General features: G+C 40.8%; 1 protein-coding gene and 1 long non-coding RNA gene across 2 annotated transcripts in view; one reads left to right on the top strand and one right to left on the bottom strand.

Annotated features, from left to right (window-relative positions):
- Nucleotides 1–460: 460 nt before the first annotated feature.
- Nucleotides 461–26,926, bottom strand: part of LOC129104693 (mitogen-activated protein kinase kinase kinase kinase 4-like) — a 93,885-nt gene continuing 67,419 nt past the window's right edge. The window contains 17 exon segments of the mRNA XM_054615501.1: nt 461–3,327; nt 4,956–5,095; nt 5,337–5,496; nt 6,465–6,614; nt 6,766–6,866; nt 8,445–8,579; nt 9,728–9,871; nt 11,022–11,189; nt 12,029–12,143; nt 14,209–14,247; nt 14,250–14,582; nt 15,109–15,226; nt 16,113–16,291; nt 16,907–17,004; nt 17,184–17,344; nt 18,837–18,946; nt 25,684–25,839. Coding sequence (XP_054471476.1) covers nt 3,244–3,327; nt 4,956–5,095; nt 5,337–5,496; nt 6,465–6,614; nt 6,766–6,866; nt 8,445–8,579; nt 9,728–9,871; nt 11,022–11,189; nt 12,029–12,143; nt 14,209–14,247; nt 14,250–14,582; nt 15,109–15,226; nt 16,113–16,291; nt 16,907–17,004; nt 17,184–17,344; nt 18,837–18,946; nt 25,684–25,839 — 2,391 coding nt within the window. The 3' untranslated portion in view covers nt 461–3,243.
- Nucleotides 5,508–6,557, top strand: LOC129104694 (uncharacterized). The gene is made up of 3 exons (XR_008531805.1): nt 5,508–5,573; nt 6,232–6,331; nt 6,473–6,557. It is a non-coding gene; the product is annotated as an uncharacterized LOC129104694 (long non-coding RNA).

Here is a 26,926-nt window from a genome sequence, read left to right on the forward strand (position 1 = left end):
ACATATCTGACACAAACGCATTAATTGTGCATAAAAATCCTGTCTTAAAAGGAACAAACTGCTCACGAGAATAAATGTCATGACTGAGACATCCTCAGAAAACACTTGTTATTACTTCTCTTTTCTGCCAGGCTGACACATGAGCAACATTTGCACCACACTGATACTATTTTTCCTTTAGGCAACTCTGTGTGACTATTCAGCATTACTGTAACGTTATGACTGAACAGATGCATGTTGGGTTTATAAGAAGGGGGTATCTAGTATTAGCTATGTGTAGAACTTAAAAAATATAATGTCTAAGAAGAAAATCTGTTGAAATGGAGCAAAACATGAACGAGTGACGTGTTTTGTTGGCCAACGTGTGGCACAACGCCACTCTTTTCAACACGTTTCCAGGTATCAGGGGAACTTCTTAGAGACAGAGGACACACGCTCCTTTTAAAATTACTTTTTTTTTAAAGTTTATTCAAAGAAAAACAAAACAAAAAAAACCTTCAGGAAAATACAGGACTTCCTGTCATACACAGAGAGGACATAAGTTAGAGTAGCAGAGGAAAAAAACTAAACACGTCGACCTCACATCCAAAGCCTGCAGAGAACGTCACTGCAATGTCTCCACGTTGAAGCAGCGCTGTATGAATACCTGAAATGAACAACACGTGTGTTCCTTATTGTTATTGTGAGAAGGTTATTTAGTGGGGCAGATGACCAAAAACATATCCAATAAAAACCAGGCTCACAAACAAAGAGTTAAAGACGCATATGCATTAAAACATAAATATCGTGATGCACGTTAGTGTAACAAAAACATCGCCTCTGTAAACATGTTCTCCACCTAAAGTGAGCGTCATAATATTAAAAACCACTGCGGCCGTTTACGTGTACAGAAACTTACAGAAACTATCGTTAAGCTTTTGCGACTAGCTCTAAAACTTAACACACAACGCTTCAAGTGATTATTCTTTTTTTTTTTTTTTTTTTTTTTTTTTTAAAGGATTTCCAAGTGGTTTTCATACCAATAGTTTGAAATGCTGCCCTCTTGGCACTTTTGCCAATGTGAGTCAGCAAGCGACCGATATCTCGTCCTATCTTAGCCCATTAATATCAATAATAACCAATAGAGCCACTGGTCAAGGCCTTGATGCATTAAGAGACACACACTGGGCACTACTGCACACACAGAGCTCAGACGACAGCATCCACGGGTCCAAACAGCCTTCTGTAAGACGGGAGGAAACTGTTACTGGTGAGAAACACAGCCCATGTGTGTGTAGTTGTTAACGTCACGGGTGGAAAACACACCCAAGGTCAACATGTTTGGACAAATTTGACACTCTTTTTTCAGTGAGCATTGTGTTATCTTTCAGAGTTTGGCTGTGGAAACGGAGGACAACATCCAGCTCCGCCGACGTCCGGAAGGAGAGCGATGCTGCAGTTTGCTGCCCAGTCTTTTTCTTTCACATATACAGACAACTTAAATATCAGCCGGAGCGGGAAGAAGAAGAAGAAGAAGAAGAAGAAGAAGAAGAAGAAGAAGAAGAAGAAGAAGAAGAAGAAGAAGAAGAAGAAGAAGAAGAAGAAGCGGGTCTCCAGAGATTGTGAGGAAAGGTTCTGTTGTCGTGTGACACTTTCATCACGGCAACGCTGAAATCTGAGTGTTGAGTCTGAGTGTTGCTTTTGATTTCCTCGTTTTCTCCGTGTGAAAATATCTACACCTGACGTAGAGGCTCCGCTGCTGCAGCTTTCAAACATCTAGGATTGATCACTTGTGACAAGATACCAAAGCAAAAAATAAAAATAAAACATCATCTCATGCCTCGGACCACCAAACAGTAATAAGTCTTTCTACATTCTTGACACTTAGTGCGTTGAATTCATACAAAGAAATGAGTCGGAAGATTCCAGAAAGAAAAAACCTGCTGACCATGCGTTTACCTCTCTGCCACCTAAAATCCATCCATCAATGTCTCTCCGACCTCACACACACACACACACACACTGAACTTTCTCCTCTACTGCCCCGCTCTACTATCATCTATTATATTCATTTTATATCTGACTATTCACAGCAGTTCAACGTACTGAGTCGAGCTCAGCGGCCATGTTTGACTGGTGGGGGAGAAACATGACACTATCTGGAAGATTCAATGAGCTTTTATTGTACATAGACACCTTTATTTTCATTTAAACTTCTGGGTTTTTTTGGACCACACCCATAATCACCTTCTTCTTCTTTAGACAAACACGCCTCCTACTTCTGTGGGTTCAGAGTAAAAGCAAGCAAACTGTTGCTGGATGTGCATAAATCTTAAAAAAAAAAAAAGAAAAGGTAAAAGACATGTTTTACTCCACATAGTTACACTTATCTTCAAGGAATAATAATAGTAATAATTCAAAAAATACTATTCTGAAATCCATCTGCTTCAGCGTCTTTCTCTCTCTATCATCCCCCCGTTTTTATTCTTATTTTTCTTTTTTTAAAGCACCTGTCCAAACAACACAATACTTCAACGACACACACACCCCCACCTGTCGAGTCCCATCCGTCACACCTCCAGAAGACGCTCTCTTTGGGTTTTTACAATCCAACCCCACAACCGACGGCCTCCACCTCCAACCAGCATGTCAAACAGAAGTACATTTACACACAACTGTAGTATTAATACAACAGACTCCCACCACACCGGCCCCATGAAACACTCATGAGAAAGAGCACAGCGCAGGGCAGAGGGGGGGGCTCTCTGACAGACCTGCAGAAGGTAGTAGCAGTAGTAGTAATAATAGTGGTAGCAGTACTAGAAGGTACTCAAGCTGACCGACCGGCCCGGGAGCACGGAAATGATGAAGAGGAAAAAAAAGAATCTGTCCCATCGCAAGCTGATGAGCACCAAGAAAACACGAGAGGGGAAACTAAAGCAGCCCCTCCCTTTTCTTTAATTCACATTTAATGTATTTCTACTTTCTTTTGATATATTTCTTAATCATCCCTTCAGGTATTTCAGGGGGCGTGGTCTGCGGTTGTTGGCGCGGCGCCCGCCGGAGCTGCAGCTCCAGAGTTAAAGGCGACGTCATCGCTGTGGGCTGGTTGCTGTTGTTGGGTTTGTTCTTTTTTTTTTTTTTTTTTGGTTATCCCAGGGCTGACGATGACATCGACGGTGGGGTTTCTGAGATCCAGTGTTAGCGAAGGGTGGAGGATGATGAGGAGGAGGAGGAGGAAGAGGAGGAGGAGGGCGAGGACCTCTACCAGCTGAGCAGGTTGCTTCGGCCCAGAGTCATGAAGTAGACCTGGCTGGAGCCTCCGGACCGAACGGAGGCGAAGAACACCTGGAGGGGAGACACAGACGGGTGGAGGTTCAGGTACAGTCACACTTCATTCATGAATCCAAGGAAACACCATCCAGTCGTTATGAAGGCTCCTGGTTGAAGAGTATCTGCTCATTTCAGTCCAATACACGATGTATTTATTCCATCTTTTCCTACATAACTCACTAAATCAGTAAAATGAATATAGGATATTCAACGCTATGAAAAATATTATAATACTCCCATCAAACTTTGTGCTGTCTAATATTTTCTCTTCTGTTATTGTCCAATATTTCACTAAATTAGTGAAACCAAAAGTTTTATTGTACGACGCAAGAAAAGATACGTTCATTACTCAAATACTGGGTTTTATTTATCCTCATGTCTCTCTTGAAAAAAATCTGGATCTCAATGAAGATGATTAAAAGATGGAAAGTTCTATTATTATTATTATTATCATTATTAATGTAGACGATATATAACTGATAATAAAATTAATATTTGGTTGCTGTTAAAGCAAGCAGATATGTAATTTCCTGTTCTCTTTTGATTCAAGGTAAATAATCCCAATTTAGAAAGATTTGATTAATACAAAATAATTGAATTTGCGATATTGGTCAGAAAAATATACTGTTAAAATACTTTAGTTTTCTCGTTAAATCAACCAATCAGGATAGTTTTGATGAACTAGTCGATTTAATATCAGAAATCTGTCTAATTCTTTCTGATAAATGAATGCACTCATAAAGAAGTTTTTTTTTCATATTACACTACATTTCCTTAGAATATATTTACTGAAATTGACCCAAAAAAAGGTCTTATCTTAACAAATCTAATCTATATATTAGTCAAACTTATTGACTAAGAAGGATCATCCTTAAAAATGTTCCTGGAAAGAAACCTCACTCCATCACGCTGACGTTCTGTGAAGCTCGCATCACTTCCCGCTCAGAGAGCACAGAGAGAAGAACACCTTCATGTGTCATTCTTAACTTCTCGTTGGTCTCAAACATGCCAGCTGAGTGAAGGGAGAAGAGAAACTAGAGCGGTGAACCAGCCGAGGCTGAGCCAACAGAAAGTGACTTTGGAGCACCGCAGGGAGTTTTACAGAAACGTTACATGTGATGTGTTTGAGGCTCAGCAATCAGTGTGTTTCTATGCCGTTTGGATGTGGAGGGGTTAAAACTTCAACATGTGGTCTTTTCACCCAAAATAATCAAAATATTGTAGCTGTAGATGTTCACCCAGAGCTCATTAGTAGGGAGAAACTATTTGTATAAACGTACATGCATAACCGTGTGTTACAAACAATATGACGTATATATATGTTATACTGAGGTGCAGCTACAATGTTAGCATAGCCGAGCGCCAATCAATCCAAAACAAGCATTTTAAAAGATATTTGCTCGTCGTCTTGCAGACAGACCTGACAAGACATGAATTCAGACTTTTTACAAATTGGCATTAATATGTAGGTATTTCGGCCATTTTATCAGTTTATTGCATAAAATGACAGCAAAATTGTTTATTTTGGTCCATACAGCTGTATTAAACCAGCCGATGTAGGGCTTGCTGGATACAGTGAATACGTTTTGGGGGAACATTGCGATACAGATCAGACCAGGTTGTGCTGTTGGGTTTTCTCTCACCTTGTCATTTCTTTCACAGAGGAACTTGAGTCTCTGGGCTCTCTTGTGCATGAACACGCCGTCCAGGTGGCCGGTCTCCACCGAGCGGATCTCTATGGCCTTCTCTCCCCAACCCATGATCTGGTTGGACCGGATGTAGGCTGCAGAGAGGAGTTCAAGTTAACCGAGACACTCATTGATTTCTGCAGGGCAAAATGATCCATTAATATACTTAAAATATTATTTAATATTTGCTTTTATTCTTTTAGATGAGTAAATATTATTCAAATGTATCACCCTCATTGATACGGCACATGCAAGATGTGAAGAGGAACTTATAGCAGATGATCTCGATGAATGACCAACTGTAAGCTTCGTGTAACTTTCCCTCCCCCGACTCACCCACTGAGGTCGGCATCTCCCCCCACTGCAGCACCACGTCCTTGGTGATGCGTCCGTACGTGTTGACGTAGACGCCCTCGTCCTCGTAGCACACCAGCAGCTCGATGCCGTCGGTGTTGGGCAGGATGATGATGGCGTGGGACTGGATGTGGGTCTGGATCTACAGGGACAGAACAACCAACACAACGTCAGCTCATCAAGTTCTCTTTGAGACCTTTTTCAGAGAATCATTTAAATGTACTTTTTGCATCTTTGATCCACTTAAGAAATATTTATAATAAAATAACTGGTAGAATAGATATCCAAACACTTAAATCTATGCAGACGACACTTTCTTTTTAGCTTTTTGTATAAAGGACCTTCATCAGAGCATACAACGTACGCTTTATGCTCTGATGAAAGTCCTTTATACTGGAAGCTAAAAACAGAGTGTCGTCTGCATAGAGTTAAGTATTTGGATATCTCTTCTATCAGTTTAAGCTTTTTGATACTTCCAGCATCGTATTTAAGATAAAGTCGGTTGAAGCGGTGGTTGTCCTGCATTTTCCATAAAATAACTGAAATATACTCTTAGGGCCTGTGTCCACGTAGCGTTTTGTCATTGTTCTCAATGAGGAGAAAACGTATTCAGACGTCTAGTGAATAAGAAGCTGCTCCCACTAGCTTTTTTTCTGAGTGTTCTTTCTTTTTTGTGCGGACACTCTTCACGCTTCAAGTCTGAAATCTCTGAAATATTCGGAAAAGCTTGGATGACAAAGCTGAAAATAAAAGAGAGGCTTGTTTTGGATGTGTCTCTCTTTCCTGAACTCAATGTCAGATAGACACTATTATAACTAGAAGCGAAAAGCCCTTTTTTTTTTATTGCTGCTCAGTGATGTGCTTTTATCTCCGACAGATCGACATCCATGCTCCAACGTTACGACTGTTAGAATGAGCATTGACGAAGCTCATCAATACAAAGGACGAGGTCAACCATCCTCCTGTTGGTGCTCATGGTAAAAAACTAAAACGCACAGATAGATAGTAGCCCAGCTAGAAAATAAGAAGCAAAGGGATGATCTAATCTATCATACAATGGCGGTTAGTTTGGTCATCATTTGTCACGATATAATCCATGTGTGTTCTTACGTGTGTAGGCAGGTAGATGTCGTAGACGGCCCCGGAGTCCACATCCACAGCGTGGAAGCCCGAAGCAGAACCGTAGATGACCTTTAACCTCTGACCCTCCTCCACGGTCAGGTCCACCAGCAGGGGCTTGTGCACCAGGTCACCGAACGACTGAAGAGAACACACAGGTCACAAAAACAGTTATTAAGTCAGCCAGCAGATCAGTAAATATGTACCGTGCTGGAGGTTATCACTGTTGATAGCCAGTTAAACAAACAAACACGAACATCAGCTAACAAGCTAAGCTAGTGGGTCGACTCACCTTGAAGGCCATGAACTTGTGGTAGGGTTTGGGGGCCCAGGCGTAGACCTCCACTGAGTTCTTCAGAGCCAGAACCAAGAACTTGATCCTCTCATATTTCACTGAGGAACAAAACACCAAAACATTAAAACAACACAGAAGAGCAGACATGGCATGTGGGCCGAGGTTTTTAGCCACTGTAGTTGTTTATCCACCATCATTTGCGTCATCTTATCTCCTAGTTTAATTGTTAAACAGCTCTAGTTTTTATTCTGTTCATGTGTTTGTGTAGTACTTTTATTGCTGTTTTTATGTGTTGCTACATCATGTTTTATGTGCTCCTTTCTTGCTATATGGAGCATTTTGTAACTTTGTCTTGATAAGTGCTAAAAGATATTATTTTGTAATGTGATTTCTGTATTATGTAAATGATTTTCACTTTGAAAAAGCAGTAAAATCGATTTTAAATAATGTTTATTTAGATTTCTTGACCCCATGCATGCTTTGTATTTTCCTTTCCTGCTGCAATATTTAGGGCTGTTTATAGAAAACTTACAAAAAGTTCTAGTCAGTCCCTGCAAGTTAAAACAGTTAGACCTAAAACTACACAGTGCTTCTTTTGTATTTGTTATTTTTAGAAGCTCTACTTCTCTAATACGGTATTTATTGTAGACTGTTAATATGAGAAGTTTTAAAAGGAAAAGGAAGTAGAAGGGTTCCACTTATAGCATTTTAGAATTTTGAAATGTACCAAACATTTGCACAAGAGCTCTTTTGAGAATCATTCAATGTAAGAAGTCACAGTTAAAGAGTTTAATCTAGTGTACTATATTTTTATTTAGTATTTCTAATGTGCAGTGAAACTCAACCTCGACCCCCTGTTGGGTGACAGTCACAGAGACGTGTACATTTTTCTTTGGAAAGCCCTGAACTGTACTTTCCAAGAGTGCTCAAACTCTGCCAGCTGTCATTCAAAAGATTCAATTTGTCCAGAAATCAGTGAACCAACTGAATAAAACTTGTAGACAGGAAATGGACTTCTGGACTGGCCGCTCTGATCACTGCAGAGGGGTTTCCAACAGGAAGTACTGGTCTTTGCTCAGTGGGTCTGCCATAACCGAGGACATTCTGAGTTTTAGACAGGTCGCTGTCGTTACATGTCCACTTAGACGTCCTCATGCATTGTTACTTCATAGAGGGCTTTCCTGACATCATTGACCCGTGGCATGCATGTCCCGTATCCACACACTCACTCTGTATCTTAAACTCAGTTTGTGAAGTTTGTAAACTTAGAGTCCCCAGTTTACATCCAGATGTGACTCAGTTTATTTCTGATGGGACAAACATGCAATCTTAACAAAGCTGCTAACCAGACACCAGATTTTGAGCTACAAATATGTCAATCAGATGAAGGGGTATCAGCAGAGACAGACAGGAAAATAAAATAAAACAACAACAAAGAATCTCAGCCGGAAATGACCCAGGAGGATGCAAAAACATGGTATATACATGGTATACATGGTATATGTATATATATATATATATATATATATATATATATATATATATATATATGTATATATATACCTTAGGGAAGCCACCACACAGTCATTCTGAATCTCAAATCCAGTTCACAGGTTGCAGTATTTGTTCCTAAATCCTTAATATTGCTGTTCAGACAGTGTGAGACTGTGACCTACCAACATTGTAGTGGACGCAGCCCTCCAGGTCTCCCACGGTGGTCCAGCCCTGTTTCTTCTCCACCTCGGGGTCGTTGTGGAGGATCTTGTTCCTCAGCCAGGACAGGTAGTAAACACGGAGCTTGTTCTTCTTACCTGGTGTGGATCAAGAGAGATCGAAGTGGGTTAAAAATGTGTTTATTTTAAATGTGCAGTATTATATATGTCGAACAAAGTCCTCGTAAAGTACTTTGAAAGTCATAGTATAGTATGTCATAAAGAACTCATAGTATAGTATTCCAAAAAAAAGTAAGTAAAAAGTCATAGGATAGTACTCCAAAAAAGTCATAGTATAGTATTTCATAAAAAGTCATAGTATAGTATAGTACATTGGTGCTTTAGTTATTCGTGTTAATGTCATTTTTAGCTTCAGTTCTCTGTCTTTAGTTTAATCTCTGATCACAAACATGAGAAGCTCTCTGGACGTTACACATTTCTTTGTCAGCCTCTCAAACATTGAAGTGATACAACTTTCCATGACGTGTACTTCTACATACATCTTCACAGTATCAGGAAAAGGAAATGTGTCTCTGTGGCGTTTCATTCCATCATGGAAACATGACTGACACTGAGTGTGTCAGTGTAACATATCCTACACACACACGACGCGCTCTCACACAGCTGAGATTTACCCAACATCCGTTTGTCTCAAATGTTTGTGTGTGTGACATTGAGAAAGAGGAGAAGTTAGACCGTGGACGCACTTTCAATCTGAGAAATCAACCGTATGTGTGCATCAAAATGTGTGCAGCAGCAGACACAGACATACACACAATTTGTGTGAGAATCAGAGAATGAGGAAGGTTTTAGTGTGTATTTGCAGGTGTGTGTCTGCGTGTGCACAACACACACAGACGCACACGCACACACACATAATTAATGAGATGAACAGAAGTGAAACTGTTTTCAGTCTCTTTATTAACTCTGTTTGTGCACTTGTTTCTATGCAAAAAGCACCTGCATGCATGATTCTGTTTGTGTGTATCTTCATTGTGATGTTGTGTGTGTGCGTGCGTGTGTGTGTGTGTGTGTGTGTGTGTGTGTGTGTGTGTGTTTCGGTCCACCTCATTCATGAATTCTTCATTCCAGTGGGATTAATTTGGCTGCATCAAATGTAATAAAACCATCTTTAAAATGTGTGTGCATCCTCGTTTCAATGTGTGTGTGTGTGTGTGTGTGTGTGTGTGTGTGTGTGTGTGTGTGTGTGTGTGTGTGTGTGTGTGTGTGTGTGTGTGTGTGTGTACCTGAAATAGTGACCAGGACGTTGAGTCCCTCCAGGACATCCATCTGCTGGAAGCGCCTTCGGCTGATCAGAGGGTAAACTTTCCCCTGACCGCTGCGATCCAGCAGCATCAGACCGCTCTCTGTTCCCACCAACAGGTTCACGCCTGAACACACACACGCACACGCACACACACACACACACACACACACACACACACACACACACACACACACACACACACACACACACACTTAGAAGAACATCAACAACACTGAGCAGCTGGACACACAGAATCCAGTCTGCTCAGACAGATGTGTGTTCCTTTATCAGGACTTTGCTGCCACCAGGTGGTGAACACTTTTTAAACTGTAACATCTAGAAAAAAACTAGTTTATTTTAATGTACACTGAATATAACATTATTACAAATTACTTCATCATAACTACAAGAACCACTCGTACACACAGATTAGTTCTTAACTGATTTGAACGAGTGATTTAAGATTAAAAAATGTCTTATTTTTTTTAATTTCCTTTTATCACAAACACAACTGAGGATCAGAAATACTTTATTGATCCCTGGGGGGATATTGGTACGTTAAAGTTGCTCTTATATAATTAAATATCTAAAAAAAAGAAATATGGCACTGTGTTATAAGTCAATTTTGTACATAATGCTACAAAGTATAACACAATATACGCAGAGAATATTAGTAAATAACAAAAAATCCAAATATATAAACATATAACTACAGTGTAAATAAGTGAATAAACATGCCGGGAAGTGGGATTAAGTGTGTTAAATATTAATGCAAGTATAAATAATTAAATAAGAATGTCTTTAAATGTACGGAATAAATAAATGCAGTATTATGCACAGTTGAATTAATGTACAATTATTATACTGTTTAATCATAATTGCATATGCGAGTAATAGAATCTAAACCTACGTTTTTTAACTATTGGATTGTTTATTTCATTATTGTGAAGTAATTACAAGTTTGAAAACCCTAAATAAATGACATTTCATATTTATGTTGTTATTATCCTATTTGAATTATAGTCTAATATGATTCTAAATGTTTTCATATACCCTAAGGATATCAGAATTAATTCAAATTGGCTGTTGATGCTTTTGTATAAAACTAAATATCAGTTTGAACATCTTAAATTACGTCAAAACGAGTCCACAAAATATATTTAAAAAAAAGTTAGATCAGAACACCAAAATGTTCCTGCATGAAGTTTAATGTATAATAAATATAATCATATATTATAAACCTTTAAATCCAGCGGCCTAAACCTCGGTCTTACCCCAGAGAGCAGCACACAGGATCTCAGAGTTGAACCTCTTCTTGTACTTGCGGATCTCCGGCGTGTCGCTCTGCGGGCGAGTGTTCACCGGGTTCACGTTGACCACGGAGCCTTTACGGGACGGGTCGGCCCGCAGCGCCTCGGCCAGACGGGCGTCGTTCCCGTAGCCTGGGAGGTCAAAGGGTCAACATTAGAATAATGAGGAGAGACGGATTGATTGTCATTAAATAAGACTTGGAACATTAATTTAGAAAAGTCTGGGACATAAATAAAGCAGAATTTGACCATAAAGTAAAATATATATATTAATATTTGTAGTTATTGTTGTTTTTTATTTAAAAAAAATATGTTTTTATTATATTTTACTGTGTGATTTTTTTAATCTTGTTTTCTACGTTTCTTTCTCATTTGTTCTTTTAAACTATCCTCTCTGCTGCTGTAATCCTACAAATGTCCCTGCTGTGGGACTGATAAAGGATTATCTTATTTTAAAGACTACAACAAAAAGTATAAATCAACCGTCCATCAACCTTTCATTCACAAACTAACTAACAGATGGAGGTAGCAGTAGAGGAGAAGCTCCTGTGTTCTGTGAGGTAAACTGTTTTTATCAATGGAGTCTGGTGTCTTTAAAGAGAGCATAAATAACATAAATATTCTAAATATAGAGTACACTTAAACTGATATTGATTATTTTGGGAGTCTAAAGTACGTCCACCGCAGAACATTACTTTGGTCCCGTCTTGGTTCTCCTGTCTGTTTCTCTAAACTCCATCTACTGTAGTAAAACACTGACTGTGTAGAAGAACCTCATACTACCACACTTCTAAATAACACTACTGTTCCTTTAATGCCTCAAACTACGGGGGATGAGTTTAATCAATGAACGGAATCTTCTGATGGAAAGACCTACTGTATTGAGGCCTAGAAGTTACCAAAATAAAAGTACCTAAAACTCTTTTGCCATCTGATTTTTTTCCCAGCAGCCAACGGGAGACGGGACTCACCGATGTTGTTGAGGGCGCTGCCGGTGGATGGAGACACCTGGAGGAGGCGTGGGTCGATGAACGGAGTGAAGGAGGAGGAGGACTTGTGTTTCTGCATGTTGTTACTAGACTGACTCTACGGTGAGAGGAACCCAGAGTCAGAGGAGACAGAACATCATGAACATTATGAATGTGCTGCTATTAAAATATATAAAGACATTGAATGTAAACATTGACGAGACAATGCAGTCAAACAATCAGGCAAACTGAGGATTGTGTGTTTGTGTTTCATGCTAATACGATGGGCATTCATCGGAGGGTAAAACCATAAATACTGAGGATAAAGGCAAAAACAAAAGGAGGGTAAAACATATGTACAAAAAGAACAAAAGGGAAACAAAAATAAAAAAAGGACTTCCATGTGAGACATACTTGCCGTTGTGCTGCTAACTGCCCTGTTGGCTATGACTGACTGTCTGCAGAATGTGAGAATATGACTGGAAATAGCCAACATGAAGGAATAAAATGAGATTTAGATGTTTTTTTGGAGGGAATGTTTATGAAACCACAACCGGCCTCAGAGACACTGTGGTTAAAGAGAGCTGTAAACCAGAGCTGAGGCGTCTGTAGTGGAGTTAAACACAAAATGAACAGAGCAGTGATGGGACTACAGCTGTAAGAACTCACAGAAAAGTGAATTTAATGGGTTTTTAAATATGTTGAACCAAAGTACTTACAGATATGTTCAATAAACTCAACAGGATGTCAAAAGAATGAATCATTTAGCTTTTTCCTCCAGTTGTACTTCTGAATGATCCCTTTAATGCAGCCTCCACCAACACAACCCTCTCTCTGTATTATTAATTAAAAAGTATTACCTCTTTATTTTAGTACAAACTGCGTCATAAGAGAGGATTGTGGGTCAGAAAAGACAGAAGAGCTGCCTTTCATATTGCAAAATGCAACCAGATGAAGTACAACATCCTGGTATCCTATGTAATGGGATGCACTAAATATTTTTCTTGCATAATAAATAGTATTGTAGTATTGGTATTGGAATGCATATTATAAATCAGTAGAGAATAAAAATAATAAGAAATAGTGAGGGGGCCATGTTGGCCTAGAGGAGGAGCACCAGTGCCAATAGTGACCAGCAGAGGGCGCACTATAGATCATGACAAATCATTAGAGTGAAAAAAACAGAATTATAACAGAATTTCACTTGTTGTTAAAGTTACTGTGAGGAACTTTCATTTTGTGTCGATTCTGGCGCCCCCTGTGGACTAAAGTGGTAGTGTTTCTGACCAGACTCCCTTTAGAAAACCTCTCATTTTACTGCAGCAGGGTCTGACAGTCTGACCCGCTCAGTCCTGGTTCTGGTTCTCCTGTGCCTCCCTTCCCTCCAGCAGGTCCATTAATACGGCCTGGGTCTCCAGCAGCGTGGTGTTGGTGTTGACTCCCAGAGAGGAGAAGCTCTGCTCCTGGAGGAGGAGGAGGAGGAGGAGGAGGAGGGAGGAGGAGGAGGAGGAGGAGGAGGAGACGCTGCTGGTGCTGCCGGGAGCTGAGCTCTCCTCCTCCTCCGGAGCTAAGACTGCAGGTCAAAGGCTGCAGTGAAGCCAGATCTGGGTCTGTCCACGGTGGACTGGTCTCTGCTGGATCTGGGTCTGTCCACGGTGGACTGGTCTCTGCTGGATCTGGGTCTGTCCACGGTGGACTGGTCTCTGCTGGATCTGGGTCTGTCCACGGTGGACTGGTCTCTGCTGGATCTGGGTCTGTCCACGGTGGACTGGTCTCTGCTGGATCTGGGTCTGTCCACGGTGGACTGGTCTCTGCTGGATCTGGGTCTGTCCACGGTGGACTGGTCTCTGCTGGAGTCTGGTCTGAAGGAGTTTCTGGTGAACCTTCATGATTTCATCTGGTTTCTCCAGAATCCGACCCGGTGGCTCCGATGACGAGCTTTAAGAATAACTTTATAGAAACAGACGATCTTCTCTCTGATGGTCTGGTTTACTGATGGAGGTCTATAGAGGATCAGGACTAAACTGAGACTGATCCAGAACCAGTTAAAAGTTCCTCACAGTAACTTTAACTCTGCTTTCATTTTTTTGTTGTGCCTTTTTAGGTGTTTAGATTCGACTCCACTGTGTTCTTTAAAAGATTAAACCCTTTAAGGTGTCCGTGTTGGGACCAGGTGGACGTACCTCTATGAGGATGCTGAGCTTGTCCAGTGGACTCTGGGGGACATGCTGGAGGGGCTGGCGAGGCTGGAGGAGGAGGGGGAGCTGGATGCGGAGGAGGAGGGGGAGGGGGAGGAATGGTGGCTCTGCTGGATCAGGTCTGGGAGGTGGTGGATGCGGCCCGCAAAGCCGTTCCTGTCCGGGTGCTGTTGGGGGTGATGGTGGTGGTGGTTGTGGTGGTGGTGATGATGATGGTTGGGGGGCTGGGGGTGTGGTGGCCGAGGCCAGGGCCCGACACCGACCCGGGGCTCGGGCGAAGCCCGCGAGCAGACCGGGGGGGTCTGGGTTTGGACCTGACCCGGGCCGGGGCTCGGACGCTTTCTGCCGTCACCTGAACTCTGGAAGTAGAAAGAGGGGCAGACGGCTGAGGGTCTATGACAGCTCGTGGTGCGTTCAGGGGACGCTACAGCGAAGGGCAAACTACAGCGACTACTCTACAGACGGAAGGAAACTCTCGTTAGTCGTCAATTAATCCGTGAGATGATGTCATCATTTATTATTTATTATTATTATTATTATATTCCTTTATTGATGGTTTAGTCGTGTTTAAATTCATGAGCTCACTGATAATGTGTCTGATGGAAACCACTGTCCTAAAATAATTTAAAATGTAATTAATTCTATTTAATATGTATTTAATCTCATTATTTAAGTATCTGCTGGAACAAACTAAACTAAACTTCTACTCTTTGAACATGAAGCTTCTCTCCACCGGAAAAAACTGAACAAGAACAGAACGTGAACAGAAACAAAATGGAAAAAACACTCAGGAAACAAATGAACAAAATGTGCAACAGGACAACTGAAGGAATGTTTGAAATGATTGGTTTGTTGGTCTTCTTGTTGTTTCTTTCCGTCCAGTACCTGTCTGACGATCAGCGTGCTGTCTTTGCACGGCGTCGAGCCGGCGTCGCTCTCTCCTTCGTCGTGGACGATCATGGTTTTCACCGACTCCGTCTCTCCGTTACTCAGACGGGAAGAACTGAAGGACAGAAGAAGAGATATTTAATGGAAGAGAAACAAATCTATATTGGATGCAATTTGGAAAAATAATGATTTATCGTGCTCCACACTGGTAGAACATATACGACGATGTGTTAAGGCCATTGTGGGTAAAGAATTATAATAATAATATGGAGCCAGAGACAAAATAGGGTAAAATTCAGTGAAAAAACTGAATAACGTAAATTTACAGTTTTTTTTATTTAAGAAAAAAAGTTACAATTTTCTAGAAAAACCAAAACATATCGACTGAGATTAAAGGTCTAAATCTCAAAGAAAAAACTAATAAATAAAAAAAAAACATTAGATTTTCCAAGATCGAAATTCAAAATGTACAGAAAAAAATGTAGTAAATAATTTAGCCAGAATTATTTTTTAATCTTATCACACCAGAGATTCTATTATGAAACATTGCAGTAAAAGAAGCTGGCTAAATGCAAAAACTATTTTTTTTTCTTGAAAATGTTCCACTTTTATCTCAAAGAATATATTAAAAAATGTCTATATAATAATCTGTAAATATGTGAGTTTTCTAGCAATTGTATGATTTATTAATCTCAGCGAATTACCAAATTGTTTTCTTGTAAATTCAGAGTTTATTTCTCATAAATGTTCCACTTTAATCTCAGACAATGTCTGAGTTTTTGTCTATTACCTTTTTATCAGGAATGTCATACTTTATTACAGCAAATTTGTGATTTTCTCGTATAGTATTCTTTCGAAAAATGACCCCCCTCCCCCTGCTCCATAATTATGTTTTATTTTTTACCTACATGGCCCTAATAAACCACCTTCAGTTATAAAGTTAGAACAACTAATTCTGCTGTTAGCGACTGCTTCATGTTACAGTGAGACCAGACACTTACACAGCTTTGGAGTCCTCCGGGCCGGAGGTCGACTCTTCTCCGGCCTCCTGGTCCACCTCCTCATCGTCATCTTCATCAGTGGTGTCTGAGTCATCACTGGAGGACGAGTAATCCGTCACCTTGTTGGGGGGACGAACGTCATCCACAGCTCGCAGCTCTTTGGCCAACGCCGTTAGGTCCTAAAGGTCAGGAGGTCAAAGAAAAAACAAACTGTCATTTTATCTCATTGATTTCCATTTTCCTCCCTCTGTTGGATTGTTGTCCATTCTTCTTCTTCTGGGCATTTTTTAATACGAGCTGTTAGTTCAGACTTTCAGTTAGCAGGAAACAGAAAAGCTGCAGGAGAGGAAGAGTGGTTAGAGAGAAACGCCAGCCAATCAGAAGCCAACGTGAGAGCAGCGAAGCCAAGAGATGAAGCGATTTACTGAGGGTAAGGTTAGTGAATTAATTTGGATAATGAGACAATTTATTAGATGGAAACAGTAGAAAACGGTGTCGAAGAAAAAGCACATTCTTTATTGAGGTTAGAGAAGGCGTGAGTAAAGATGGCCGCCATCGGAGAGAAAAGCAAGCGACAAGTGCAGAAAACCCTTCAGCCAAAGACGGGGACAACCATCACCGTAGGAACCAGTTCATTCAGAAATATCCCATCATCACGGCAAACCGTCACACACACTCCAGCTTCTCAAACAAACCCCCAAAGCGCTGGCTATCAACACACACGTCTAGATCTAGTTCCATCCCAGCTAGCGAGCTACACAACTAGCTAGTCGGGGCCTCGGGTCAACTCTCACCGCTGGTCTGCTCGGCCTGACCAAGTCCCGCCTCTCCTCGGGTTTTTTCCCAGCATTCTCTGGCCGTTGGAGGGGCGAGCCCTCTGACTTGGAGGAGGCTGAAGGAGGCGGAGGTGAAAAGATCAGTTTATTCTAAATAGTGGTAAAAAAAAAGTGTAGTTTTCATGTTTTTGTAGCTCCTTTACTTGACGTGGAATTTACTGTATTTTAAGGTTTTTTTTCCACCTCCTTTCATGTTTGCTAAGTGCTGATTTGTCGAAGTGTGCGTGGAACTCACAGCGGGCCCTGAACCTCTCTCCAGAGCCGCAGTGAGAACCGGGCTGAGAGCTGGAGTTACTGGAGCTGCTGGAGGAACTGGAGCCTCCGCTGCCGCTGTTACTGGTCGGCCTGGGAACCAGTTTCTCCACCCGCTCCCACAGCAGCCGAGGCTCCGGAGCGCTGCAGAGCCAACAAACAACGGGGAAGTCAAGAAAAAGTCAGAAAGTGAAGGCATTGTAGAAGACGTGCTGTTGTGATTTGATTGAAAAACAGTAGATTGTTTTTTTATTCTGACATAGAAATGGATATTTTCAGATACATCAGGTTTATAGCTGATATTTTGGGCCAACATTAAGCTCAAATTGTCCTCTGGTGGCTCAGAATGTGCCTAAATTATCAGGAAAATAGTTGTTAATGATATTAACAGACTATTTTGTTTAGCAGGTCATTATATATTTATTATATTTAAAATGTTGAGGCATACATATATGCTAAATAAGTAGCATGTTGCTTTTTAAGCATGACTATAATACAGCACCGCAGGGTTATAGAGAATATATCTCATGAGAAGTTTTGTGGTTTTGAAATAGAAAACTGTGCATTTGGTGCGAACACACACAAAGAAAAGAGGTATCACAAGGTTAGACAGATAACACTGTTACATAAACCCTCCCACACACACACACAACTCCATAAAACCAAGACAACAGGCGCTCCGACAGACAGGGAAGTCACTGAGTACACTGGTTGTGTGTGTGTGTGTGTGTGTGTGTGTGTGTGTGTGTGTGTGTGTGTGTGTGTGTGTGTGTGTGTGTGTGTGTGTGTGTGTTTGATCCCTCTCCAAACAAAGCAAGTGTTTGTTTGGAGAAAACCATTCTTTTTCATGTCTTTTTAATGATACAGTTGAAAGTCTGGTTTTCACGCTGCTTCACAGCACTCAGAAGGCTGCAAATTACTTTCTTTGACACATTAACTTGTGGAGCTTTAGTTCATTAAGATTTTATTTGTTTCAGAGTTCCAGACTGATTCAGCTCTGATAAAATGTTCTCTAAAAACACAATAGCTGAACATTTATGTTCTCCTCTAAAGATACAACCAGCGGAGTCCCACAGGGCAGCATTCTGGGCCCAGTTACATTCTAATAAACTTGTTTTTCATCTGTTATTTGATGCAAATGTTACATGTTACAGACTGAATTGTATGTAGATATTGCTTGTCTGCTTTTTATGTTGTTGCTACTTGTGTTGGTGAGCCGAAGCGGAGTCCCACAAGGCAGTATTCTGGGCCCAGTTATATTCCATTAAACTTGATTTTAACATGTTATTTGACGCAAATGTTACATAACATTACATTTTACAGACTGTTTTATATGTAAATACTGCTCATCTTCTTTTTACGTTGTTGCTTCTTAGGTTTAGTGAGCCGAGGACAAATTTCCACCGTGGTGGACAATATATGATAAATTCTATTCTAGATTTGTTGATCAGAACTACCACTAAATTCACATATAAGCTAAGAACTACTGATTTTTGTATCTCCTACAGTTTTTTTTCAATTTTGAAGATGACTCATAAGCTAAACCATGCAGATTTTTATTCATATATACATCAGGCATACGATACAAACTCAACAACACAGAATCATACATATCAGACTGGGGATGTCAGTTTACCTGGCTACGGGGCGGTGCACGGCATGGCTGCCGTGTGGGGCGTTGCCGTGGTGATGAGGCGAGTCTCGCCTTGACAACACCGGGGACCTTGATGTAGTCCTTACGGGAACCTTTTGTGATAAAGACAGTGACCCAGCTCACACGTGAACACTCTATGAGCATGAATGTGTTTGAAGGTGCAGCGAATACATAAAATACACACAAAAAATAAACAGCGACATTCAATCATAAAACTTTCAGTAAAGGCGTAGCAGCAGTAGCATCACAGCAACCCTGGTTGACCATCTTGTTTAAGGCCTCTGAAGTAGCGTTAGTGGCCAGCTCTTTAGGCTAATTTAGAAAACAATCAAACAAGCAAAACACAATCTTAAGTGGATAACATCAGCTCTTGTTTTATCAAAACTGTATCTGCAGACAAAGAGACCGTAGTACTGCACCACAAAACTCATGCTGTATTTTGACAACCAACCCGCTCATCTCCAACCAACAAAGCCCCAGAGAACCACTGAAAAACAAAACTATCACACCCACAGTCACTACTTCTCCCTTTTCAGACTCATGAAATTCAATAAAGCCCAAACATAAAATTCAATTACATCCAAAGCTCGAAACAACACAGCAGTGCAGAACAGATTTTCCAGCAGCATCAAATATCCTTTAACATAAACATCCATTATGTTTGCTTTGTTAAGAAGAGTGAGAATGGAAAAGATATGGATGTTAATAAAAGCTCAATCCTTCTTTAGTTACATGCTTTCTTGTATTTCAATCCTCGTTTACCTGATACGTCGTATTAAAACTCTGTCCTATACAGTTACAGTAAGTCTCGACATGTCTGTGGTTTGACTTGGCAGCAGTTCTGTTTATAACTGAGGGTTTCATTTACTAACTTTGGCTCGTTGGACTGAATTTAGATGTCTCTTCTTTTAGGATTCTGACTACCAACGTTTGTGGGTGTTACCACACAGCTTCCTGTCCTTCCTATACTTAACACGCTATACATTCAGGTGGGAAAAGCTGTTTTCTAAATGCAGACCTCTCTGTTCTCCTTTGCTTATTTTTCTCTCCCTCTGCAGTTATTTGTATGTTATTTTGTGGTTGTGCAGAAAAATGCTAAATTAGTCTGGTGAGAGAAGGAAAAAGCAACACGGGACGGATCGTCTCCACTTGTTGGTTATAAACCAGGAAGTTAGCATCATCACTGGTTCCCTCCACAAACAGCCAATGGGATTCTTCCATTTGATTTTTGATTATCACAGAAAATAATCTGTCAATAAACGTTTATGGTTGTTACACGTTTTGTTCATCAAGATAATCTGAGGCTATAAAGGAACGCCACCGCGGTCACATGACGTCACATCTCCACCACTGAGCTAAAGGAGGACTGGTGTTCTTGTGAGGATGTTTAGTCACATGACACATAAAAGCTTCTAGATTCACTAGAGGGGTATTTACCGACCTATCTTTACATCAGCGAACAAAACGTTAAAATCTCTTCAGACCTTATTTCAGAAATCTTAGCGAGGGAACAGGAAGTGCAAAAACGCTGACTCACTTCTGGGTCTTAGGACTCTATGACAAGTAAAACACCGAGACACCGAGTGACGTTAACTTCCTCTTTTTCTATATATCAGGGAAGAATAGAGTCAGAACAATATGTGATTTTCTCAGACCTATTTAAATCTATGAATCCCCTACATGATTTATTTCTGCACCACAAGAATAGAAAGTCCAATAAATGAATAATTCATAGCATAAAGAATCAAGCAGAGGGTGGGAGGCTGTTAAGGTATTGACTTGAACAGTTCAGGATTTAACTACTTCTGCCAGACTACATCGGGGGGGTCCTACATCCTGTCCTTACCCGAGGCGGGACCTCCTGTGAAGGGGTCGCTTCGTGGTGGGGCGACGGCCTATGCTGGGGGAGGGGCTGAGGGTCAGTGCGTGCAGGCGTTGATGATGATGATGATGATGATGAGGGGGAGGAGGTGGAGGATGGTGATGAAGGTGGAGGGTGATGGTGTTCCTGGCTGTTGCGAAGGTGCAGATTTTCAAAGCTAGGGGCGAGCGGCTCGTTGAAGGAGTGCGACCGCGACACAGCGGGGGCGTGGCGGCGGAGGAGGAGGAGGAGGAGGAGGAGGAGGGAGGAGGAGGAGTTTGGAGAGGCCACGCTGCCGCTGCTCTTTAAAGCAGCCAGATGAGAACGGACCTTTACGGACAACAGAAACACAATGGGGGGGAGGGGAGGGGGGTCAGTCTGCATGCAGTGGACTCTGACGAGCACAGGGGATTCTGGGTATCTTCAGGGGTTTGAAAGATGGGAGCCTAGAACTGTTCCCTGAGGAACCCCTCTGTAAAACCTTCAGGGACGCTGGCATGCAGCTTTTATTTGATCCCTTCATCCAGCTGATAATGTGATAACCTTTTGTTATTTGAGATGAGGTCTTTGTTATGATTTTGTTCAAACATTACAGCATCGTTTGTTTTCTAATGTTCCTCCAATTTTGCTTGAATCCCACAGCTATGTGAACAGAGCGTCCCTTTAACTTTACTACCTGTTAACTCCCTGATTGCAGTTAGTTGTTGCAGAAAAAAACGTTAGCGTTCCTAAGCTTCCGACTGGAGCAACAAATCTGTTTCTCTCCCTACTGATGATCTGAAAGTTCCTTCCTAGTGTTTGTTAACTTCCGTTTAGTCGATGTTTCAATGATATTACCTGTTATTCACTTCTTTCCTTTTCTAGAAATCCTCTTTTCACTTAATACAACCTCCACAGTATTCCCAATAACAAAGTTTTCCTCAAGATTTCAAGGTAACACAAGGTGAGTAACTGATACACAAATGATCATTTTGTGGGTGAAGTATTCCTTTAATTAACGAACACTGCTTACACCCTCTCTCACTAGTGAATCGACAAATACACATTCTTATCTAGAGAAAGAAATATGTCCCTTTTTTAAAACGTCCATCTGTGCTCGAGCATACAATAACAAGACATTACGTCGGCCTAATTCCTATTAGCTGACATGCTGCATCTTAAGTGCTTTGCTGGATATTCATAAATATCAGCCCTGCATGGAGGCACGGATGAACATGTAGAGATTATAGTTAAGTGATAGATTTATTACAGAGCTCTTAAGAAGAAGAAACAAGACGTCCATTTAATCTCTTTTTGGAGTATTTAAGTTTGAGCTGCTGCAGGATGGAGATGTTTCAGGTCATTGAGGTTTACGTCGTGACTTTTATGTAAAAATGTACTCAGACGTGAGGTCGACTTATAAAATTGGCATCACATTTACGTAACGAGGTCCGTGTCTGAAAGGGTTGAGGAACTCTTCTCTCTTACGTAACCTAGAGCTCCTCTGGTTAATATTCTAGAAAATAAATCAGGAAGTATTTAAAACCAACTTCAAGACCTGATAGAATTTAAAACCATATGCGCTGAATACAAGAACCAAAGTTGTATTTAACTTCTTATTTCTGACTCAAACCTGAAGAACTTTTGGCCTCATAGTTGAAAAGTTACGGCTCCAAATCTTATCAGAACCCCTAAAGAACCCATTTTTTTAAGAGTGCAATGGGAGAAATAAAAGTACATTCAGCTGTCGTCACTGAGGCTGCACCTTTTGTGGAACAGAAAGGAGATCAGCTGTAAGAGCTGTTATTGTCATATTTTAATAACTTATTTGGTGGATAAAAGGTGCAGCCGGAGCAACAGAAGATATGATGGAATAGAAATAAAAAAAAAAAAAAAAAAAAGCACAGACGGTGAATGGAGAGATGAAGAAGAGTGGATCCTCCTGAAAGATACAGTGAGACTGTTGACTCACTTTAATCTCTCCCAGTTTATGATTGTCTTTTATTATCTGGTTATACTGAATGTCATTTTTGTATACAACCTGTGGCATGCTCAGAATAATTGATTTCCATATGTTAATGGTGAGAATATATACTATAACTTTACCACTTAGACTTTAAGGCTTGCAACAACAAGGATTAGTTTAATCTGAGATTAGTTCTTATTAGAGTAAATCGAGATTCAAACCTAAACTCAAAAACTATTTCTAAACTATCTCTGTTCAGTAAATCCAAGATTAAATCAAAATAAAATTGAGTTTAATCAATATGGAGACGCTTAATTAGTAGTATTTAATATAGGTTGAGAGCAAAAATGTAATTTAATTTAATCTTTCTTAAATTTAAGGATAGTTTTAAAGATTGGTGCAGCACGGTGAAGTTAAACTATGATTCTAATCTTTTCAATTTAAATAAGAAAAGAAAAGATGACAATGTTTATCTCTGCAAAAGCATTTCAACTTCAAATGAAGTGATTTAAAACATCTCGAAGACAATCTTTAATAATCTCCAATCTGTTAAGTGAATAATTATTTTGACTTAAAATTTACTCTCCCATCTAGTTTTTGTTTTCTGAGCCGGACAACTTGAGTCTCACCAGCTTTTGGACCTCAGGAGGATTCATCTTCTCCACCAGAACAGAGCATGAAGATGAATTGTATTAACAAAGCATGAACACAGGCTTGCAGGGAAACAAACCATGTATGCAGAAAACAGCATGCACACAATCATGTCTGGGGAGAGGAAGCTTGTGACTTTCAACTAAACTACGATCCGCTGACCTCAACCAAGTAGATTTAGCTTTTTAAACCAAACCGGACCACATATGCATCCAGTTCAGACTGCAGTTTTCATTTTTTATTTAATTAGCTCTAATCAAGACCTCAAAAATGAACCATCCAAGTTTAATTCAGCACACAGTGAAGAACAGTTCATGTGTGTAACAACACTAAAACACAACGCCACAACTCAAACCGATTAATCCACTTTTAACATAACGGTGAATTCTTAATATCACACCAGTGATTTACATCATCACCCCCCCGTTCTACAGCGTTACAGCATCGTCTTTGGGTTAATTTAATCTGTGTGACATATTCAAAACAGATTGACTTCAATGAACTGGGATTATTCATGCTTAGCGGTTTGAATCCGTCGCTGGAGAAGATGAGTAATACCGTCTGAGTCACCGCTGCAAATCTGGGTTGTTATGAATTATGAATGTTTTCTTGTTAATCAACAGCTCACAATGAGGAGGTACAGTGTGTTCAGCAGAGACACCAGGCAAACAACCATGTTCACACACACACACACACACACACACACACACACACACACACACACACACACACACACACACACACACACACACACACACACACACACACACACACACACACACACACACACACACACACACACACACAAAAAGTGACTCTGAAATAATTACACATTTGGAGAAAGTGCTTTTGTTTGCGTTGACGAGCGGGAGGACAACCTGTCGATCAAAGGGTTAATCACGGGAGAAGAATATGTAATCAGGGTTGTAATCGTTTCATTTTCATTCCACAGAAAGTTTTCTTTCAGATGAAAGAATTAACAATAAAACTTTCACAAACACAAAGCTCTTCTGTCTGAAAATGAATGCTCTTTTGTTAACGTGGAGATTTTATATAAGTTTCAAATTGAAATAGAATTGATGAAAACCCTGAAAGAGTTCAACAACATCCAGATGAGGAAATCCCACCACTAGAGAACACATCTCACAAAGCAGTTCACAAAGAAGAGCACAGACTCAAGTATTTGGAAAATCACCTGAAAGAGAGAACCTTCATGAGAGATTATGATTAAAATAAAAGGCATTCAAACCAAACACACAGGCAACAACCAGAGTTAATAGAGATGGGAGGATTTTCTCTCTATTCTGCAGATGCAAGGTCTGCAGATTAAAGTGACAGCACATCCTCAGCGAGGTCAGTCCTGAGAGGAAAAGAGCCTCCACACTCCCCGACAGCGTCCTCCAAACAAAATCTAATTCGACCCATTCACACCAGAGAAATGGCAGCGTTACTACAAAAAAGAGAGAAACTGCCTCTCTGGCCAGCCGACCTTGAGTCACCGTCTCCATCGAGAAAATTGCAGTTGTTACTCCAATCCAGAGTCATAAACATAGACCGTGTATAAGAAGTGGACGTAGTCATCGTGACGTCACTTATTGGTTTGTGCCGTTTTGAAGCTTCCACTTCTTATAAACAGTCTATAGCAAACACAAACCTAAACCAGCCAGCAGCTGATTGGTCCAAACCAATAAGCATTAGTTTAATTCTGACAAGATGGATTTCCGTGCGTGATCTTGTGAGAATAAAGTTAACCAAATCATCAAGACAGACATATAACAACATTAAAGTGCCAAATATATCACACCAACATGCTTTATAACAATCATAATCATCATATAATTGCACCATAACTTCCAACTCTATAACTCCACATTTAACTTTTCTGATCTGAGCCCATGAAGCTCTAACACCTTCACCTCTACATCAGCTACTAGTCTATTTAACCACAGTATGAACTGATCCACTGACAAAAACAGAAAGACAAAAAGTTATCAGTCTGCCTTCAACCTCAGCAATTTCATCACCACTTTAGAGACAACCTGCCAGTGGAAAGCTTTTCACTTGAAGCCACGACAAGAAGTCATTGCAGTTAAAACCGTAACAGCAGGCCGGCTGTTTGTCAAATCAAAGCATGAACGGGAAGAAAGGCATCTTATGACATACAAGCCTGTCATGTGACACCATGTGTGTTTACTTTGAGGTCTGAGGAGTCATTCCTCCCACTGAGACTCTCTCTGTTGTGGACATGATTCAACAAAGCTCCAACAAAGTCCTGCAAGAGAAAAAAGCAGCAGGCGGACTGAAGCTATGGACAAAAGCTGTGGAAGTAAAGAAGCTGAAGGAAGGGAGGGGTTTGCAGACGTCACGGTTACCTGTGGTTCCACGGGCCGGTGCATGGCGGGAGCCTCGGGCGGCGGGTTCCCGTTGGGGTAGGAGGACTCGGAGCGCGGTGGCACCGGCGGCTGCGGCGGTTTGGTCTGAGCGGCCTGAGGAGAACCCTGGATGTTCTTCCGGTAACGCTCGTCCGCCTGAAAGGAGGACAGACGGCGGCATTAGGGCAAAGGTCAACGTGTTCGGAGGACATAAAGAGGAGAGGACGGACGCCGTTAGAGGAGACACGCTTTGTTAGTTTCCCACCGCAGAGCAGAGCAGGTTGTTTTTATGGTGAAAACAAAGCACTTCCTCAAGGACAGCAGTGTTATTGTTATAATACTCCCACATCCCTGCTAGTAGGACGACGGCACCACGACCAGCAAAGACAGTCATGCACTCTTCATGTGGAGGGAACAAACATTGACGGTGAAAACAGAAAGGTTAGGACACACAGCGAGGTCCAGGACACGGATCCACAGGAAGAAACTGAAGGGTGGTTCGTTTCTTAAAGAGGGGTTTTTTTGGTTTGAAATGTCAAAGTTAACTGAACTAATTTGTCCTGAAAAACAAGATTATCAAATCTTAATTAAAAATGACTGCTCTTAAAAGAAACCTTCACTTAATACCTCTTCTTTAAAAGAAAAATCACTTTTAAAGGTCATCCTACAGCAGGTGCATTGAGAATAGTTCAGTCTGGATGTGCATCAGTTTAAGGGCGCTGATGAGTTAATATGCAAAGCTGCAGAATCAATCAGATTCACGAGTGGTGGATCTGATGTCTGTTACGTAATCACAGGTTCACTGCAAGTCCGACTGATGGAGAACCTGAATAAGACCAACAGTAGGACAGAGTGGATCCAGGAAGTTGTGAAGGACAGTTTGACTCCTCTCCAGCTCGCCGAACAGTACACCATGTTGTCATGTATGAAAAGACCCAAAATGAACACTGCAAGCAGACAACTTCATAACTATAAGCAAATATTAAAACAGCATAGGAACGGTTCTGTCCCAAGCTTTTTGATCCATATAATCACTGTAACCGTGATCACTATAAGAGCATCACTTGCAGGAATGATGGACAAAATATGAACATAAAACCAAAATTGTAAGGATTACCCTCTTAATATATCTAACATACTGACACAACTGAACAATATAAACCGTCACTGTTGCCTGTTTTTGTGTTTTGCATAAAAGCTCAAAAACTAAACTCAACCAATCATTTAGTCACTCAGGTGATTT

This window comes from Anoplopoma fimbria, chromosome 16 (assembly GCF_027596085.1).
Source record: "Anoplopoma fimbria isolate UVic2021 breed Golden Eagle Sablefish chromosome 16, Afim_UVic_2022, whole genome shotgun sequence".
NCBI lineage: Eukaryota > Metazoa > Chordata > Actinopteri > Perciformes > Anoplopomatidae > Anoplopoma > Anoplopoma fimbria.